At 43.7% G+C, this 21,437-nt stretch overlaps 1 protein-coding gene across 1 annotated transcript in view; it reads left to right on the plus strand.

Moving 5' to 3' along the window:
* Positions 1-21,437, plus strand: part of zfpm2a (zinc finger protein, FOG family member 2a) — a 187,287-nt gene that overhangs the window by 64,829 nt on the left and 101,021 nt on the right. The window contains exon 3 of the mRNA XM_046302575.1: positions 13,091-13,189. Within this exon, the coding sequence (XP_046158531.1) occupies positions 13,091-13,189 (99 nt within the window). The remainder of the gene's footprint in view (positions 1-13,090; positions 13,190-21,437) is intronic.

Genomic DNA, 21,437 nt, shown 5'->3' on the forward strand with positions numbered 1-21,437 from the left:
CTGTATCTCTGTCTCTGTCTCTCTCCCTCTCTGTATCTCTGTATCTCTGTCTCTCCCTCTCTCCCTCTCTCCCTCTATGTATCTCTGTCTCTGTCTCTCTCCTATGTATCTCTGTATCTATCTCTCTCCCTCTCTGAATCTCTGTATCTCTGTCTCTGTCTCTCTCCCTCTATATATCTCTGTCTCTGTCTCTCTCCCTCTATGTATCTCTGTCTCTGTCTCTCTCCTATGTATCTCTGTATCTATCTCTCTCCCTCTCTGTATCACTGTATCTATGTATCTGTCTCTCTCCCTCTATGTATCTCTGTCTCTGACTCTCTCCCTCTCTGTATCTCTGTATCTGTCTCTCTCCCTCTCTGTATCTCTGTATCTCTGTCTCTCTCCCTCTCTGTATCTCTGTATCTGTCTCTCTCCCTCTATATATCTCTGTCTCTGTCTCTCTCCCTCTCTGTATCTCTGTCTCTGTCTCTCTCCCTCTATGTATCTCTGTCTCTGTCTCTCCCCCTCTCTGTATCTCTGTCTCTCTCCCTCTATGTATCTCTGTCTCTGTCTCTCCCCCTCTATGTATCTCTGTCTCTCTCCCTCTCTGTATGTCTGTATCTGTCTCTCTCCCTCTATGTATCTCTGTCTCTGTCTCTCTTCCTCTCTGTATCTCTTGATATGTCTCTCTCCCTCTCTGTATCTCTGTATCTCTGTCTCTCTCCCTCTCTGTATCTCTCCCTCTCTCCCACTATGTATCTCTGTCTCTGTCTCTCTCCCTCTCTGTATCTCTGTCTCTGTCTCTCTGTATCTCTGTCTCTGTCTCTGCCTCTGTCTCTGTCTCTCTCCCTCTCTGTATCTCTTTCTATGTCTATCTCCCTCTCTGTAGCTCTGTATCTATGTCTCTCTCCCTCTCTTTATCTCTGTATCTCTGTCTCTGTCTCTGTCTCTCTCCCTCTATATATCTCTGTCTCTCTCCCTCTCTGTATCTCTGTATCTCTCCCTCTCTGTATCTCTGTCTCTCTGTCTCTGTCTCTCTCCCTCTATATATCTCTGTCTCTCTCCCTCTCTGTATCTCTGTCTCTCTCCCTCTATGTATCTCTGTATCTCTGTCTCTCTCCCTCTCTGTATCTCTGTATCTCTGTCTCTGTCTCTCTCCCTCTATATATCTCTCTCTCTCCCTCTCTGTATCTCTGTATCTCTGTCTCTCTCCCTCTCTGTATCTCTGTCTCTCTGTCTCTGTCTCTCTCCCTCTATATATCTCTGTCTCTCTCCCTCTCTGTATCTCTGTCTCTCTCCCTCTATGTATCTCTGTATCTCTGTCTCTCTCCCTCTCTGTATCTCTGTCTCTCTCCCTCTCTTTATCTCTGTATTTCTGTCTCTGTCTCTGTCTCTCTCCCTCTATATATCTCTGTCACTCTCCCTCTCTGTATCTCTGTCTCTCTCCCTCTCTGTATCTCTGTATCTCTGTCTCTCTCCCTCTCTGTATCTCTGTCTCTGTATCTCCCTCTATGTATCTCTGTCTCTGTCTCTCTCCCTCTCTGTATCTCTGTCTCTGTCTCTCTCCCTCTCTGTATCTCTGTCTCTGTCTCTGAGTCTCTGTCTCTCTCCCTCTATGTATCTCTGTCTCTGTCTCTCTCCCTCTATGTATCTCTCACTCTGTCTCTATCTCTGTCTCTGTCTCTCTCTTCCGCTATGTATCTCTCTGTCTGTCTCTATCTCTGTCTCTGTCTCTGTCTCTCTCCCTCTATGTATCTCTCTCTCTGTCTCTGTCTCTCTCTCCCGCTATGTGTCTCTCTCTCTGTCTCTGTCTCTCTCTCCCTCTGTGTCTCTGTCTCTCTCTGTATCTCCCTCTCTGTATCTTTGTCTCTGTCTCTCCCTCTCTGTATCTCTGTCTCTGTCTCTCTCCCTCTCTGTATCTCTTTCTCTGTATCTCTGTCTCTGTCTCTCTCCCTCTCTGTATCTCTTTATATGTCTCTCTCCCTCTCTGTATCTCTGTCTCTGTCTCTCTCCCTCTATGTATCTCTGTCTCTCCCCCTCTATGTATCTCTGTCTCTGTCTCTCTGTATCTCTGTCTCTGTCTCTGTCTCTCTCTGTCTCTGTCTCTGTCTCTCTCCCTCTCTGTATCTCTTTATATGTCTCTCTCCCTCTCTGTATCTCTGTCTCTGTCCCTCTCTGTATCTCTGTCTCTCTCCCTCTATGTATCTCTGTCTCTTTCTCTGTCTCTCTATCTCTGTGGCTCTGTGCTGCTCCTATCGAGGCCCTCCATGCCCACTGGAGAATAGTGTGCTAGCGTGTCACTTCCCTACCTTTGAACCAGTACAGTACTCTGAACAGTCTGAACACTCCCAGCTCACACCTGCTACTGCTGGTAGCTATCAGCCAAAAAAACGCCTAACGCAGTCAAACCCACCAACTTCTCTTTGAACTCCAATTCAATTAGATTGCTGCTTTATTTTAGTTTCATATTGGTCACACCCTGCCATCACAGGAGTTAAATTACAACCTGCTCCAGGATACAGTGTGAAGATGACAGAGCTGTCACACACATACACAGAGGTGCATACATGCCCTCCCCCTAACACACACACACGCACACACACACAGACCTCCCCCCATACCCCCAGTTCTTGGGTTTTAGTACCCCAGGTGTCCCCAGAATTACTGGCTCATGAATGCCATAAACTTGCCTTTTAATGAAGAACCAATACTTTGATTGTCTCACGTCTCCTTTAGCTTCAACAAGAAATGTTTTGAATTATTCTTTATTTTTCACACCTCTACACCTCTACTGTGAAAACTTTTAGGATTTGGCATAGGCTATGCCCTCAATAATCATATCAATATAAGTACCCCTTTGTTCTTCAAAAAAAGGTAAAAATATATATATTTTGAAAACGTTCCAAAATGTGATTTAACAGCAACACCTCCTTGCCTATGCCTCTGATATAACTGTATATTGTGAGAGTTATACACTGCAATAGGAGAACCACTGAATAGATTGTGATTCCCAGACCCATTAGCTCTAGGATAAATTGAACAATACAGTACTGTATGTGAAAGTAGCCCAAGGAATATGAACATTTCTTAAAATGTGATTGTACAAGTCTTCGAAAAGCCCTGGAGAAACCATTTGATAGCTCCATTGTCTTGGATAAGACCAAGTATGAGTGTGTATGTGCCTAAAAATCTCCTTTCACTTTATGATGTTTTGGAATGAAGTAGGACTAAGAGTTGTCCGAAGTGCCAACGGTTCGTTTTGGAGATACTTAAATCATCTTTCCCTTGTCATGTACAAGCTTTACCAGTCAGATGTTTTACTTTCACTATCTAAGCTTAGCTAAGTGTCCCACTTCCTCTTAAAACCCAAGTGATGTCCTATCCAACATTTCTTTTCTTTTGTCGTTGCAAGTTCTGCTCAATCATCAGGTATAGCCAGTTTCCAGCCATGTTCCATTGCTCAGTGAGATCTCTTTAAACCTCATTTAAACCTGTGTCTGAGTGGCTTAAATTTACCCCACTTATGTTGAAAGTGCCTGCGAATGAAACAAGACGCAATCCTGGAACAGCATTAAACGGTTTAAGTGTGTTATTCCTCGGCTATAGGAGGAAAAAAAGGGCCCCTTGATTAACTAAACCCTCTCAAATGTGATGGCCGTGGTGTAATTAGTCCGGTGCGGAGTTGAACGTAGGTTTTAAAGCAGCCACTCATCCCCATGGCCTTTATCTTCTCTTCCTCCTCTTCCTCCTCTCCTCCCTCTCGGAGAATACGCTCTCCCCTGTGAAGGAAGGTTTCTCCACTGAGCCACACTGTGGGACTTTGTGGTCTTAGCTTAGCCTTGTATCTGTGTAGTCACTCTGCGAAATGGGCTTGTCACAGGGACCTCAAACCTCCATTAAAAGTTGGAGCCTATAATAGGTATTAAAAAGCTGTGGGAACACAAAGAGGAGGACCAATTTTTCATTAACATATGAAGCACTTATTAACTTTGATCGGAGTGCGGTGAAGTAGCAAAGCCGCTTAAAGGCGCAAAGGTCAAGAAGTTGAATGGCACCAGAGTCGTACCCGTCTGCCTTACCCTTGCAGAAAAGACAGGGCCTCCTTCAGATAACTGGTGGGAGCACCTTGACGCCCCAGCGGGACTTGACCTGGTCGTGACTGAGACTCTTCACACACTTCATAGGGCCCTGGTTGGTTGACTCTGAAGCCTGTCCATTCTTCTGTTCCTGTCCTGCACCTGTTATTGATGACCTTTTGTTTACGTCTTTTAACCAGGAAAAGACCGTTGAGCTCAGAAACCTGTTTTGCGAGGGGGACGTTTGCTGGTTCTATATGCGGTGTGTAGTGAAGATACGCCGACACACCGTACTATCTCGTCACCTTGTCTTTTGAAAGCTGCTTGGGGCACTTGGGTCTTATTAAGTCAGCTGTCGTGTCTGTTTGGCAGCATACGTCATACATTCTGGCTGTTGTTGCGTCGTCCAATGTTTTAACAAAGAATGAGGCTATTTCTTTCCCAGAATCCCTGTCCCTTATACACATTCTTATTCAGAATGTCATGTATGTAATCTGTGTTTCTGCAAACGGTGTAAGCGTTCCACTTTGTGGACACCTTCAACTGCTTGGAGAGTGTCACTCTTCAGTTCTACCCATGCCTCTTCAGTTCTACCCATGCCTCTTCAGTTCTACCCATGCCTCTTCAGTTCTACCCATGCCTACTCATCTACCATGAAATGATAGAGAGGCTCTTGTCTGTCAGTGACACCAAACATCATAATGGCTCTGAAACGGCATACATTGGTGTGAAATGAAGTAGCTAGAATAGAACTAGAATAGAATAGAACAGGGAAGCTCTGTGAGAGGAGAGCATGTGAACCAACATTGAGTTAGAGAGAGGGGTTCTACCCATGAGCACTCTGGACAGGCCACACCCCTCCACCACACACCCCCCACCTTCCACACCCCTGCAGAAACAACCTTGGAGTTTAAAGAATCTATCCTCAAACAACTTCCTGTGAACGGTCCACCTGCCAGTGAACTGAACGCAGAGGCAGGATTTATACTCTGTTGTCACACCCAGAGCCGTAATTGTGAGACGGATGCCGTTTTATTTACTGAGTGGCATCTTTTTTACTGAAATTGTGAAATTTCACCTTGTTCTTGTACTCCTTTTTATTGTTGTGGAAATATGAGTGGAAAGGGGATGGGGGATGTGAAGTTTAACACGGTGCTGGCACAAGCGTGTGTGTGTGTGTGTGTGTGTGTGTGTGTGTGTGTGTGTGTGTGTGTGTGTGTGTGTGTGTGTGTGTGTGTGTGTGTGTGTGTGTGTGTGTGTGTGTGTGTGTGTGTGTGTGTGTGTGTGTGTGTGTGTGTGTGCGTGCGTGCGTGAGCGTGTGAGATTCACCTATTTACTGATGACGAAAAGCAGCTGTAATGTACATAGATTTTTATTGATTACATGTGATTCTGATGGTAGTGAAGAGCATACAGTGACTATATGCCTTAAATGTAATTGCATTTCTAAGAATGAGACAATTGCATTTATCTTCCAATCACCGTTAATAGATCCAAATTATGGCATTACAATGCAGTCATACACAGTTTACTTTCTCACAGTTCAAGGGGACCTGAAAATCAGGATATTCATTGTGGTAAATACAAAATCACATTGACCCTCGATTTGACCTTTCAATGGATAATCTGAATCATAGTCAGTCAGAGACATATAGCAGCAAACAGAAAGTGGCAGAATTCATGTGCCACTCGTTGTACCATTCAGAAATAATCAGGATCCACCAACAGAACATCTCCTCCATTCTCAGTTTTATTTTGCCACAGCTGCCAGCCCAGTGCCTGGAATGGTAAATGTGGAATTTTAATGCACAGTTGATGCTGAGGAATATGGGAAATGCTAATTTGTGGCGCGATAAGATGAATCGAGACATCCCTTTAGCCCCATTTGACTCAGTGGAGGAAATGAATCATGAATGTTTGTTAAGTATGACAATCTAACGGGGCCAGATCTACATGCTCCCAGACTGGAGAGAGAGGGAGATAAAACCCGGCGCAGACGCCCAGGAAAACTGCCAGATTCTGTAATGATGGGAATTTATTGGCAGTTACGGAGACAGTGGCAAGGCTTATTCACTAATAAGCTCCCTCCATTGGAGAGCTCCACTGCATAGTGTTGGTGGGGGGTTTTGCCCGTATCTCTGGAAGATATATGATGTATTCTCTGTAATGGCTCTTCTGAGAGCAGAGACAGAAGTCTTACAGCTATGCTTGACTTTGGTGGAGACGGTGTCTTTTTGGAATGGCTGATCACGACACGGTATTTACTGTATCAACAACCTTCTTTAAACACGAATGACCTTCTGTCTTTTGCCTTTGACTAGATTTAGCTAGTTTATCTTCATTAGAAAGCGATGTGATCTTGATAGCAGTTTGGTTATCATGACAACCTTGAGACTAACGTAGATCTATGGTCGAACCCGACCCTAAATCCTAACCTTAACCTAACGCATCCTATGGTGGTTTAAACAGACAGTAACCATTTGCTTTACTGACACCATTTCAACATCATCATTCTTCATGCTACAATAAGACCTTGTAGAGGGAGTAGCAACCTGTCTGTTGGCTGGCTGGCCAGATTAGGCGGCTCTGAGCTCCTTAAAGTCGCACGCGAACCAGATTGACATTTTCAAGGGCTTCCTTGGCAGAGACAATGCTAAAAGGGAGAGAAAAAGCCAATATGACTTTGTTCCTACCTTGCTGGAGGAGTTGTTTGTGTAAATCGCCTATAAGCTTATTGACCTGGATGTGTGGCACCCGACTGTGTGTGACTGTGATTTGGCTGGAGAGGCTGTCCTTTGATGAAGCAGCGATAGGGAGGCCTGATTCTAACAGCTCACTGACACATACCTGCAAACTCTGCCCTAACATACAATGTGCATCCCACCCTACCCCATGCTCCCCTACCCTACCCATGCGCTCCCACCCTACCCCATGCACCCTTACCCTACCAATGCACTCCCACCCTACCCCATACTCCCCTACCCTACCCCATGCATCCCTACCCTACCCCATGCTACCCTACCCTATGCATCCCTACCCTACCCCATGCACCCCTACCCTACCAATGCACTCCCACCCTACCCCATGCTCCCCTACCCTACCCTATGCCTCCCTACCTTACCCCATGCATCCCTACCCTACCCCATGCTCCCCTACCCTACCAATGCACTCCCACCCTACCCCATGCTCCCCTACCCTACCCTATGCCTCCCTACCTTACCCCATGCATCCCTACCCTATCCCATGCTCCCCTACCCTACCCCATGCTCCCCTACCCTACCAATGCACTCCCACCCTACCCCATGCTTCCCAACCCTACCCTACCAATGCACTCCCACCCTACCCCATGCATCCCTACCCTACCCCATACATCCCTACCCTACCAATGCACTCCCACCCTACCCCATGCATCCCTACCCTACCCCATGCATCCCTACCCTATCAATGCACTCCCACCCTACCCCATGCTCCCCTACCTTACCAATGCACTCCCACCCTACCCCATGCTCCCCAACCCTACCCCATGCTTCCCAACCCTACCCCATGCTTCCCAACCGTACCCCATACCACCCTACACTACCCCATGCTTCCCTAACCCACCCTACCCTACCCCATGCTGCCCTACCCTACCCCATGCTGCCCTACCCTACCCCATGCCACCCGGCCCTAACCCATGCCACACTACCCTACCTCATGCACCCAACCCTACCCCATGCTACCCTACCCCATGCCACCCTACCCTACCCCATGCTACCCAACCCTACCCCATGCTACCCTACCCCATGCTACGCTACCCTACCCCATGCTACCCTACCCCATCCTACCCTACCCCATGCACCCTACCCCATGCTACGCTACCCTACCCCATGCTACCCTACCCCACCCTACCCTACCCCATGCTACCCAACCCTACCCCATGCTACCCTACCCCATCCTACCCTACCCCATGCTACCCTACCCCACCCTACTCTACCCCATGCTACCCTACCCCACCCTACCCTACCCCATGCTACCCAACCCTACCCCATGCTACCCTACCCCATCCTACCCTACCCCATGCACCCTACCCCATGCCACCCTACCCTACCCCATGCACCCTACCCCATGCCACCCTACCCTACCCCATGCTTCCCAACCCTACCCCATGCTACGCTACCCTACCCCATACTCTTCCCTCCACCTTTCTCCATCCTCACTCTCAGATACATTCTTTTTCTCATTCACTCCTAAATGTCTTCATGTGATTAAACAAGGAAAGGGATTTTAGCCAGCGGTAGGTTATTATGACATAGACTATAATGTAGATCATTGACAATCTGTATCCTTTGATAACACGGCAAGAAACCAGTGATATCAAACACAGCTCCCTCTGAATGAAAAGGAATGCTTTCATGTTCGTATGGCCAAAAGGTTTTGAGATAGCTCAGGCACATTGACATCATGTTGTATGTATCCCTGCATCTTTATCATACTGTAGCCTACATACTGCTACAACATGTTCCTCCTCGATGGTTTCCCGTGCGACATTCGCTAGAGAGGGAGCTTCATCAAGCCCAGTGCTTGCCTGTGACATTGTTCATCTCTGTGAGGTTGCCTGGGCGATTGTGTTTAAAATGCATTGCGAACGGTGGTTAGATAGAAGGCAGCAGAAAATCCGTAATCACTGCTTAATTAAGGAATCATCTTGTAGCTTCATTTCCTGAGCTGTAATTAAACACTTCCAATACGTTTCGTTGCAGGGCTTAACATGTTCGCCTGAGATCAAGGTACTGCCTTTAATGTTATCTCACCCGGCTTCTTTAAACTCGCTCCACTGAAAGGAACTGTTGATATTCGCCCTTTGTTATCCTCGTCATAACGCCTAGTGATCCCCAGTATGCTAAAGAGCGTCTCCAGCTAACTGTACTCCAGGCCCCCAACAGTAAATAGCGAGGCGGATTCAGAGAGTGGGCTCACTGATAATACCTACTGGGAAGGAAGGAAAGGGGGAGAATTTCGCCATCCCAAGCAGACACTTGCATAAGCTAAACTGGGTCACTGTGACCTCATGTTACTGTTAGTTGGACAGTGCTGCAGACTTCCTTCACTTGGCGTTTTTTTCTCTCTCACACAGAGAGGCAGGAAGCTGCTATCCTTTTGGCAGTGTTTGCTGCCTTCTTTGAAGTGAGCCATGTGTGGAGAAAGCCAAACAAGCGCAGTGAGTGTTGGTTGATCTGAAGATGAACCCAGGATGGACACAATGTTAAGGCCTTATTCTGGACTGTATAGACGTGTCCGATATGACACTCTATTTACCTTATAGTACACTACTTTTAGCCAGAGCCAGTAGTAGTTGTAATCATAGTACCTTTACTTCTGAAGGGTCTGACTAAATCCATCCTTTTGCTTCCTTCAATGAAGTCTAATAATAAACCCATCAACGCCCTTGGACGTAGTCTGTAGGTTTAACACATCGAAGCAACGGAAAAGATGATGTGACCAGATAGAACTAAGTGTCCCCTCCACTAAGGACAAGCCTGCCACCAGCAGTACAGTTCAGAGACTGTAGACAGGGCTGGGGACATAAACATTTTTATATTCTAATCATTTAGCAGACGCTCTTATCCAACAGTCTCCCCGACACAGTGCTAGTGTTTTTAGCCACATTGCATGTATTGGATTTAGGGGTTTGTTATAGAACGACTTAATTATCTGTCTCTGTATAGTGGACTTGGACATGCAAAACAGAAGAGGGTTTCAAGGAAAATCTCGGAACGTGGTAAGCCGTATTCCCATCACGGTGGTTGCTGTGGCTGTGTAGTGCTGTAAAGTACTCTATGTTTTACAAGGTATTTAAGCACTTTACTTCCCAGGTAGAGATAGATAGCCAAATATCCCTGGGTATGTCCTCTCCCTCCCCCTCCCCACTCTCTCTCTCTCTCTCTCTCTCTCTCTCTCTCTCTCTCTCTCTCTCTCTCTCTCTCTCTCTCTCTCTCTCTCTCTCTCTCTCTCTCTCTCTCTCTCTCTCTCTCTCTCTCTCTCTCTCTCTCTCTCTCTCTCTCTCTGTGTCTCTCTCCCCGTCTAGCTCTCTCTCTCTCTCTTTCTGAGCCTCAGCCCTGAGACTGTAAATCTGCTGTTCTGCATCCTAGAACACACATTCTCCCTCCTCCACAATAGATCAAACAGTAATAAATAGCCACCTTCCTCTCTCTCTCCCTCTCTTCCTCTCTCTCTCCCAAAGTTCTTGCTCCTCCTTCCTTCCTGCTACACACGGGCCTCCTCCTGTATGGTAACTCATAGGAACTCTAGATAAAAGTGTTGCAGCTGCACCAGCCTCTGGTCCCACAGTTACACACACTTGATACTTCTTGCAATTCAATGCACTGTACTGGACATACATAGTAACAATAAGACAATGTATTCAAAGCTACATAGGTGATATTGCTTAATGTTAAGAACATTGTATATATGGCTAACATAACCATTTGTTTCCTGTTTTGAGCCCTAGATGTTTAACATTAGTTACAGTACCATCAAAAAGTACTCACACTCCTTTACTTTTTCCACATTTTGTTGTATTACAACCTGAATGTAATATTTATTCAATTGAGAGTTTTTGTCACCAGCTTACACGCAATATCCCTTAATGCAAAACTGAAATTATGTTTTTAGACATTTTGACCAATTAATTCAAAATGAAAAGCTGAAATATCTTGAATCAGTACGTATTCAACCCCTTTGTTATGTCAAGCCTAAATAAGTTCAGGAGTAAAAATGTGCTTAACAAGTCACATAATAAGTTGCATGGACTCACTTTTGAATGACTACCTCGTCTCTGTACCCCACACATACAATTATCTGTAAGGTCCCTCAGTTGAGCAGTGAATTTCAACCACAGATTCAACCACAAAGACCAGGGAGGTTTTCCAATGTCTCGCAAGAAGGGTACATATTTGTAGATAGGTAAAAATAAAATAAAAAGCAGACATTGAATATCCCTTTGAGCATGGTGAAGTTATTCATTACACTTTGGATGGTGTATCAATACACCCAGTCAGTTCAAAGATACAGGCACCCTTCCTGACTCAGCTGCCGGAGAGGAAGGAAACCCCTCAGGGATTTCACAGTTAAGAGTTTAAAGGCTGTGATAGGAAGGATGGATCAACAACATTATAGTTACTCCACAATACTAATGTAAATAACAGTGTGAAAGAAGGAAGCCTGTACAGAATAAAAATATTCCAAAACATGCATGGGGCACTAAAGCAATAAGGCACTAAAGTAAAACTGCAAAATGAATTGGTAAAGAAATTAACTTTATGTCCTGAAAACAAAGCGTAATGTTTTGGCAAATCCAACACATCACTGTTTCCACTATTCATATTTTCATCCATGGTGTTGACTGCATCATGTTATGGGCATGCTTGTCATCGGTAGTGCTGAGCAATTAACTGAAATGTCGGTTATTTCTTGGTTTTTAAACAACTAATTGACCATCATCGGTTAACTTTTTTATGTGAGCTCAATGCCCACATTGCGCTGCAGTTTCTCTAGACATAAATCAGATCATGCACAAACTGTGCGGTGTAGTAGGGAGTTGTAGTTTCCAACAGGCCAATGTTCTACATAGTTAAGCGCAGATAACTTGATAATTAACCACAATTACCATAATCCATTGCGCTCTCACGTGTCCGGTCTGTTTCTTCTACGCCTGCTATATTAGAGACAGAAGAATGTGCTATCAGGACGGATACATAGAGAGCAGTTGCTTCGCGGGTTATTTTTTTATCTGAAAATACATGATCTAAGTGATTGATAATTGGTATTCAGCAGTCATTAAAGTATGTCTTATATACTTTGAAGAACCACTAAAATAGTGATTTTGGCAGACAGCATAGGCAGCAGCTCTATCGAAATGAGATGATGACTTGGAATTAAATAATAAAAACGTCAAATAAATTAAATGTAATATACACAACAACTGAAATATAATATTCAAGTATTCATTTGAATAAATGATAAGCAGTAATGGTCAGTCTCTACCATCATACGACTTGTGTGAATTGTTTTATTGTGTGTTTTTACAACATTCAACCCCTTTTAATGCATAGTGCATTTAATGTAAAACAAATTATATTGAGAACTAAATTGAAAATCATGAGTGTTTTTGAATAATCAAACCGAAACCGAATCGACATCAAAAATAACTAATCGTTCAGCACTAGTCACCTACAAAGACCAGGGAGGTTTTTAGGATAAAAATACATGGAATAGAGCTAAGCCCAGGCAAAATCCTAGAGGAAAACCTGGTTCAGTCTGCTTTCCATCAGACACTGGGAGACAAATTCACCTTTCAGCAGGACAATAACCTAAAACACAATATACACTGGAGTTGCTTACCAAGAAGACCGTGAATGTTCCTGAGTGGCCTATAGTAGTTATGGTTTTGACTAAAATCAGTGTGAAAATCTATGGCACGAATGGCTGTCTAGCAATGATCAACAACCAACTTGACAGAGATTTTTTTTGAAAGAATAATGAGCAAATATTGCACAATCCAGGTGTGGAAAGCTCTTAGAGACTTACCCAAGAAGACTCACAGCTCTTAGAGACTTACCCAGAAAGACTCACAGCTCTTAGAGACTTACCCATAAAGACTCACAGCTGTAATCGCTGCCAAAGGTGAGAGTAACATGTATTGACTTTGGGGTGTGAATACTTACTGTAAGTTAATGAGATATTTCTGTATTTCATTATTAATACATTTGCAAACATTTCTAAAAGCATATTTTCACTTTGTCATTATAGGGTATTGTGTGTAGTATGTGTAGAACAAAAATCATATTTAATGCATTTTGAGTTCAGGCTGTAACACAACAAAATGTGGAATAAGTCAAGAGGTGTGAAAACCTGCTGAAGGCCCTGATAACAGTTGTATCAACTGTATTATATGGCTGCTCCTCGATCAAACGTGGTTTGGCAACAATATGATTTAACTGTGAGGGATGTCACTCAACATGACCAATCTGTGTGTCCTATGTCCCCGTCTGTCTACAGGTGAAGAAGATGTCAGTGGAGAAGCAGGGGAGTCAGACATGGATGGGCAGAGTGAGTCCAGACACCCAGCTATAGGACCAGAGGATTGGGATGGACCAAGTAAGTTTACGTCATTTCTCTCTCTCTCTCTCTCTCTCTCTCTCTCTCTCTCTCTCTCTCTCTCTCTCTCTCTCTCTCTCTCTCTCTGTCTCTCTGTCTCTCTGTCTCTCTGTCTCTCTCTCTGTCTCTCTCTCTCTCTCTCTCTCTCTCTCTCTCTCTCTCTCTCTCTCTCTCTCTCTCTCTCTCTCTCTCTCTCTCTGTCTCTCTGTCTCTCTGTCTCTCTCTCTCTGGTGGTTGTCATCTGGTTGTCCGGCAGTTGTCTGACATCCCTCAACCAGAAAGCCGCATCTCAATTAGGAAGTGACTTTTTTAAATGACATCTAAATGACATATTTTGCCTGCTGGGAATGGAATGCACCTCGTAGGATGAGTGCTTTCAAATCTACCAGAAAGGGAAAGAGCAAAGCACGTGAGATACAAGCCACAAAAGTCTCTGAAGTTGGGATAAAATGTGCTTCCTAATAACAATAGATTAAAAACTGGGGAAAGTGATGTGGTGAGCTGAATGAGTATATTATCACCATTGAATAGTAAGTTAACTTACCAGTGTTGAATGGGTGGATGAAATTGCTTTGCTCTTAATCTTATGGTATATGTGCTTGAACATAGAATGAAACCCCGAAAGAAAGCTTAGAATATTTTTTTTAACGATATTTATTTTCTCTTTGAACATCTCATTTTACCATGCAGACTCCCCTTGCTGTTCTTCACAAGAGTTTCGGGGAAAAAATGGTTGTATCTTGTTTTTTTGTTCGTCTTAAAAGTCACTTCATCAAAGTGATGGATAATACATCGAACAAGATAGCAACACAGCAATTACTGTTGAGGGCATTACATCCACATTGCTGAACACACAAAATATGATTCCCTTCTAATGCCTATGACCTATTGCAGCAGGTACATACGTTTATAGAAGTGGGATTTGGACAAGTTGTGCTGGTGTTGAAGCCCCCTGCGGTGTGTATTTTATACTGACAGTGAATCAGTGTTATCGGCCCCTATCAGATAATGCATTTATCATTAAATTTTACATTTGCATTTAAATCTGGAGAAGGAAATGAGCATTGCTGGTTAAAGATTAGAGAGGCTGACAGTAATAAAACATGACTGTGATCAGTCAGGAGACAGGGCTGAGGGGGTCAGCGCTCAACTATGGGGGCCACCATGACAAAAAGACAGCAGGCATCACATGACGAAGAGAAGGCCCTTTGGGCCGGGGGAAAACGCTGAGCTTAAAAATACTGCTGTCTTTAAAAGGGAGATAGGATTGGAGGGGATGGGAGCTCTGACTGGCTGTAATTATACACCAATCTCTCTGTCTCTCTCTCTCGCTCTCTGGACATCTCTCTTTCTCTCTCTCTCTGTCCTTAGCCCTCAGAATATTGAGAATTACAGGCTCATAACAGAACACCGACTGCTGGACCGACTGGGGTTTGGGGGTGTTCAGTAGGGAGAAAATGTTTGAAGCTGAGTAAGGTCCTACCTAACTGAACTACCTGACTGAACTTGTCCAATACTAATAGAGATTTCAGTTTACCGCTGCCAAACATTTTGATACCGTGTGCACTAATGAACATGACCCTGGATTGTCTGTCTCAGACTTAGAGTTTCTTTCAAACTCTAACTCCAGAAACATGACTTCAGATGAGATGGCACTATTGTTTCACGGACCCCTCCTACATACAGGCATGTATCTAACTACCTGGTCAAGGCCCCAAGGACCCAAACTCATATATGTTAGTATATCATCATTACTACACTATCTACATAATGAATATAATTTTGTTAGGATAAGGTGCACTCCCTCTCAGTTCCAGGTAGTCTCATTAGTATTTCTTAAGATCCTTTATGATCTACTAGTCCATGAGAGACATAGTTTCAGAGCTGGATGTGGCTGGCACTCCCTCTGTTGTCTTTGTGGGCAGTGGGCGAGAAATGAATGTTTGAGCATAATAATGCCATTCACTATCCCATCACGCCGGCCATGAAAGGTCATTTCCCTTTTTAATTTTTCCCATTGTGTTGGAAAAGTCAGATGGGCATGTTATAATTTGAATAAAGAGGGAAATCAGACAATCAGATACGAACATTTTGAAATTACATGGCTTCCTGTTCAAAGCGATTAAAAGCAAATGTATTTAGTTTGAGACTGTCTATGCTGTAATCTCTTTGTAAATGTTCAGATAGTGGTAGCATTCAAACTCTCTTTGTTATTTCTTGGCGTAAGTTTAAGCAGGTGCGATAAAGATCAGCACCGGATCATTTTGAATCACTCAGTGTGTGTATCTGAATAGGATGTATAATGGCTGTTACATAAATAAAGGGGGCGTTCTTTTTTTGTTAGGTGTCTCTGATCATCCTCACCTGTCTTTGGTGCTCCTATTCAACCACCCTGGACATTGTCCTCTGTTGATAAAATGACTAAAGCAGCTAACAGTACATTCTGTAATTGATCTTTTCATCTTTATGTACCGTGTAAGGATGAACACATATCGAGTGTTGTAATATAGTCGTTAAGAAGACTCTTTTATCCATGTAGGAATCGAACCCACAACATTGGTGTTTCCAGCTCAATGCTAACCCACAGCCATTGGAACTACTAGTTTCCCCAGTGTTCCTTCCTGCATAGTATGACAGTAGAACCATGTGACTCATTAATCTGACGGGTGTTCTGCCTTCTCTCATAGAACAGAGAACACCCAGGGAGTTCTCAATATAACCATGTCATCCCTGAAGCAATCAGCACAGAGATCTGCTGTTTCATGTTCATTTGGCGTCATGGATATTTGAAATCCATGTACTATAACGGGAGATAAACCCTGACTGTGAAGTACTGCTGTTCTTCACTCATTTCCATGGACTACTTTGTCTCCGATACAGATCTGTCGCTGTTCCTCAAGGCTAAATGAGAGTGGTGGGCTTTAGCTAGCGTTAGCTTCTAATGAACTTCTGCACATTCTAATCTACTGGTCTGCTCTTATGAGCCACACCCCCGTGAAAAGACATGGAAACTCAGTTAGCTTCACAGGAGGCTCTCTCTCATTGCTTCTCGTGTGGTTTTGTCTCGATACTGTACAGAGTAAAACGTTCTCCCTACGTTTGTAGGAATGCAGTTGTTAGCTTAGGCTTACATGGCTGATTAAGCAGACACTGTGATGTATATCTGTAAACATAATGTAATCTTCCATCTCAGTGTTAGCATGATACCATGTCATTTTACTGTTCAAATAAACTAAACAACACGCTGCCTCTATTTGTACTAAGTAAGATACATCTGACAAACAGTCTTACTTGAAGATGATGCGTCCAAGATTGCACCAGCAGCTGGGTGAGAAGGTTTGTGAAGGAAATGGGGGCAGGGAAGGAGAAGGGAGGAGAGCACCAAACACAAGCAAGTGAGCAGAAGTGATGATCACCTTGCCCATAATTCTTTCTGCTTGACTGGTCCTGAACAGGCACAGCCCTGTACAGTTACCCCTCTCTCTGTGCCAGCTGGGCATGAGCCACGGTCGGACAGGTTGGGGTCAGCTGAAGGAGTGGCCCTCCGAGACGATGTCCGACAGTCAGACAGGAACAGACCCCTCCCCTAACCACCCACCCCCTTCATCTCCCGCTGGCCTCCATCCCCTTCATCAAGTCATCAAAAGCTGCACGGCAAAACATGTCTGTCCTCAGATGAAGACTCCAGTAGTCTCACAGTTTTTACTCCAGCCCACCTTTGAGTTTGTGCCGATGGCGAAGTTCCCACCTACTGGTCCACATGAAAACAATAACGTTTCAGGTTTTCTGCACATATGTCACGCGAGGAGAATTTGTAGAGCAGATGGCCACGATACCGTGGCAGGTGCCTCGGCAAATGTTTGCCATCGCTGTGCTGCTATTTATGTCATTGTGAAACACAGAGTCACAAATATTTGAGGACGGAGGAACGGACAGAGGGACCGTTGGCCCTCTTTGTTGTGAGTCAGAATGACCACCAAAACAAACAGATGATTGGTTGACAGATGTCGGGTCTTATTGTGAGACAGTTTGCTACAGCAGGAAAATAATCCTGCCGCAACATGAAACGTGAATTATTATGTGGATTATAATTATTGGACATTTTTGCAGGGGTTGATACATTTTTTTTTATGGTCCAATCAAGTCTGACATATTAAAGTGGAAATTATACACTTGAGAAGCCTTTTTATACCTCGAATAGACTAGAAGTTTGCATTTCCTGCTGTGCATCAAATGAAGATCCTACATCGGTGTACTCCAGACGATAATGGCCTGAATGCGTCAGTGCAAACCTTTTTGCCGATACAGTGTAATACAGCAGATACAGTGTAATACAGCAGATACAGTGTAATACAGCAGATACAGTGTAATACAGCAGATACAGTGTAATACAGCAGATACAGTGTAATACAGCAGATACAGTGTAATACAGCAGATGCAGTGTAATACAGCAGATACAGTGTAATACAGCAGATGCAGTGTAATACAGCAGATGCAGTGTAATACAGCAGATGCAGTGTAATACAGCAGATACAGTGTAATACAGCAGATACAGTGTAATACAGCAGATACAGTGTAATACAGCAGATACAGTGTAATACAGCAGATACAGTGTAATACAGCAGATACAGTGTAATACAGCAGATACAGTGTAATACAGCAGATGCAGTGTAATACAGCAGATGTGTAATACAGCAGATAGAGTGTAATACAGCAGATACAGTGTAATACAGCAGATACAGTGTAATACAGATGCAGATACAGTGTAATACAGCAGATACAGTGTAATACAGCAGATACAGTGTAATACAGCAGATACAGTGTAATACAGCAGATACAGTGTAATACAGCAGATACAGTGTAATACAGCAGATACAGTGTAATACAGCAGATAGAGTGTAATACAGCAGATACAGTGTAATACAGCAGATACAGTGTACAGATACAGTGTAATACAGCAGATACAGTGTAATACAGCAGATACAGTGTAATACAGCAGATACAGTGTAATACAGCAGATACAGTGTAATACAGCAGATACAGTGTAATACAGCAGATACAGTGTAATACAGCAGATGCAGTGTAATACAGCAGATACAGTGTAATACAGCAGATACAGTGTAATACAGCAGATGCAGTGTAATACAGCAGATACAGTGTAATACAGCAGATACAGTGTAATACAGTGTGTAATACAGCAGATACAGTGTAATACAGCAGATACAGTGTAATACAGCAGATACAGTGTAATACAGCAGATACAGTGTAATACAGCAGATACAGTGTAATACAGCAGATACAGTGTAATACAGCAGATACAGTGTAATACAGCAGATACAGTGTAATACAGCAGATACAGTGTAATACAGCAGATACAGTGTAATACAGCAGATACAGTGTAATACAGCAGATACAGTGTAATACAGCAGATACAGTGTAATACAGCAGATACAGTGTAATACAGCAGATACAGTGTAATACAGCAGATACAGTGTAATACAGCAGATACAGTGTAATACAGCAGATACAGTGTAATACAGCAGATGCAGTGTAATACAGCAGATAGAGTGTAATACAGCAGATAGAGTGTAATACAGCAGATACAGTGTAATACAGCAGATACAGTGTAATACAGCAGATACAGTGTAATACAGCAGATACAGTGTAATACAGCAGATGCAGTGTAATACAGCAGATACAGTGTAATACAGCAGATGCAGTGTAGTAGGTTTGTTGTCCAAATGGGATATAAAAAAGCTATGAATTCCCCCAGTACACCTTCATGTTTGTGCCTACATAATTATAGCACACTATGAGGTAACTGTGAGACGACCCCTTGTCCTCAGGCTGGGGGAGCACACTTCCTATACAGACCCTTGTCATCACGCCTCAAGAAGACTCCATCCTGAACACACACACACACACACACACACTGTTAATGAGAGTTCTTCTGGCACCTGACAAGTTCTGCACGGCAACAGTGCATTTTTAATTCTGACTCTGAAGTCCATTAATTGAGGATGTGGTAAGGAAGGAGGGAGGAAGGGGTGCTGGAATGAGAGAAAGAGACAATCGGAGTGCACAGATTCAGATTAGGGCTGCAGAAGATGAGAGTGTAAAAGGGATTTAATGCTAGGATGGATTAGAGAAATCCTTGTAACAATGTTAAATAATTATAGTTCCAGTCGAGATCAAAGCACCATTGATTGAACCCCTCAAGCCTTCAGCACATAGAGTCTTGGAAAGCAGAGATTGGTAAACTAGTGCTCAGACCACTCCGACTGCTCCGGTTAAATTGGATTGGAAATATTAGGATGTAGATGAATCCTTCAGGAGTTTGCAGAAATGTAGCTCGCAAGAGCCATATGAATGGTTTGATACAGATGTAGGATCTTAATTTCAGCCAGTTTGCTACAGCAGGGACAAAAATTCTGCAGCAACAGGAAATGTGAATTATTATGTGGATTATAATTAATGGACATTTTTGTAGGAGTTTATACATTTTTCGTAAAGGAAAAATCAGGTCTGAAATTTCAAAATGGAAATTACAAACTTCAGAAGCCTTTTTAAACCTCAAATACATCACACGTTTTACATTTCCTGCATTGCAGGAAAATTGTCCTGCAACAGGTTAATACAATTAATATTATACGTTTGAAGAACTGCCTGTCTGGGCAGAATTATCATAAGATGAGGATGCAGCAACCACCTCTTCTGATAGATACAGTACCTAAAGCATCTTAAGTAGACTTACAGACATAGTCTGGACTTTTCACTGACATTTTCAACCTCTCCCTTTCCGAGTATGTAATACCAACATGTTTTAAGCAGACCACCATAGTCCCTGTGCCCAAGAACACTAAGGTAACCTGCCTAAATGACTACTGACCTGTAGCACTCACATCTGTAGCCATGAACTGCTTTGAAAGGCTGGTCATGGCTCACATCAACACCATTATCCCAGAAACCCTAGACCCACTCCAATTTGCATACCGCCCCAACAGATCCACAGACGATGCCATCTCTATTGCACTCCACACTGCCCTTTCCCACCTGGACAAAAGGAACACCTATGTCAGAATGCTATTCATTGACTACAGTCCAGCGTTCAACACCATAGTGCCCTCAAAGCTCATCACCCAGCTAAGGACCCTGGGACTAAACACCTCCCTCTGAAACTGGATCCTGGACTTCCTGATGGGCTGCCCCCAGGTGGTAAGGGTAGATAACAACACATCCGCCACGCTGATCCTCAACACAGGGGCCCCTCAGGGGTGCATGCTCAGTCCCCTCCTGTACTCCCTATTCTCTCCTGACTGCACGGCCAGGCACGACTCCAACACCATCATTAAGTTTACCGATGACACAGTAGTGGTAGGCCTGATCACAGACAACGACAAGACAGCCTATAGGGAGGAGGTCAGAGACCTGGCTGTGTGGTGCCAGGACAACAACCTCTCCCTCAACATGATCAAGACTAAGGAGATGATTGTGGACTACAGGTAAAAGAGGACAGAGAACACCATTCTCATCAACCGGGCGGCACAACAAAACGTAATCCCCCTCAGGAGACTGAAAAGATTTGGCATGAGTCCTTATATCCTCTAAAGGTTCTACAGCTGCACCATCGAGAGTATCCTGACTGGTTGCATCACTACCTGGTATGGCAACTGCTCGGCCTCCGACCGCAATGCACTACAGAGGGTAGTGCAAACGGCCCACTACATCACTGGGGCCATCACTGCGCCCCCCCCACTGTTACACCACTGCTACTCTCTGTTGATATCATCTATGCATAGTCACTTTAATAACTCTACCCACATGTACATATTACCTCAACTAACTGGTGCCCCTGCACATTGACTCTGTACCGGTAACCCCCTGTATATAGTCTCGCTATTGTTATTTTACTGCTGCTCTTTAATTACTTGATACTTTTATTTCTTATTCTTATCTGTATATATGTGTATATATATTTGTACTGCATTTTTGTTTAGGGGCTCGTAAGTAAGCATCCCACTGTAAGGTCTACCTACACCTGTTGTATTCGGCGCATGTGACAAATACAATTTGATTTGATTATGATATTTCAGCAAAGTAGAAAACTGAGGAGACTCGTTCAAGTTGTTTATACATTTTTCCCATAAAAATCAATAGATTTGGACGTGCATCATAGTGATTCTCTCTCAAAAGGATGTTTCATCTTTCCCAGTGGTTTTATTCAAAGCTTTTTTTTATCAAGTATTGG

The sequence above is a fragment of the Oncorhynchus gorbuscha genome, linkage group LG15 (assembly GCF_021184085.1).
Source record: "Oncorhynchus gorbuscha isolate QuinsamMale2020 ecotype Even-year linkage group LG15, OgorEven_v1.0, whole genome shotgun sequence".
NCBI classification, from domain to species: Eukaryota; Metazoa; Chordata; class Actinopteri; order Salmoniformes; family Salmonidae; genus Oncorhynchus; species Oncorhynchus gorbuscha.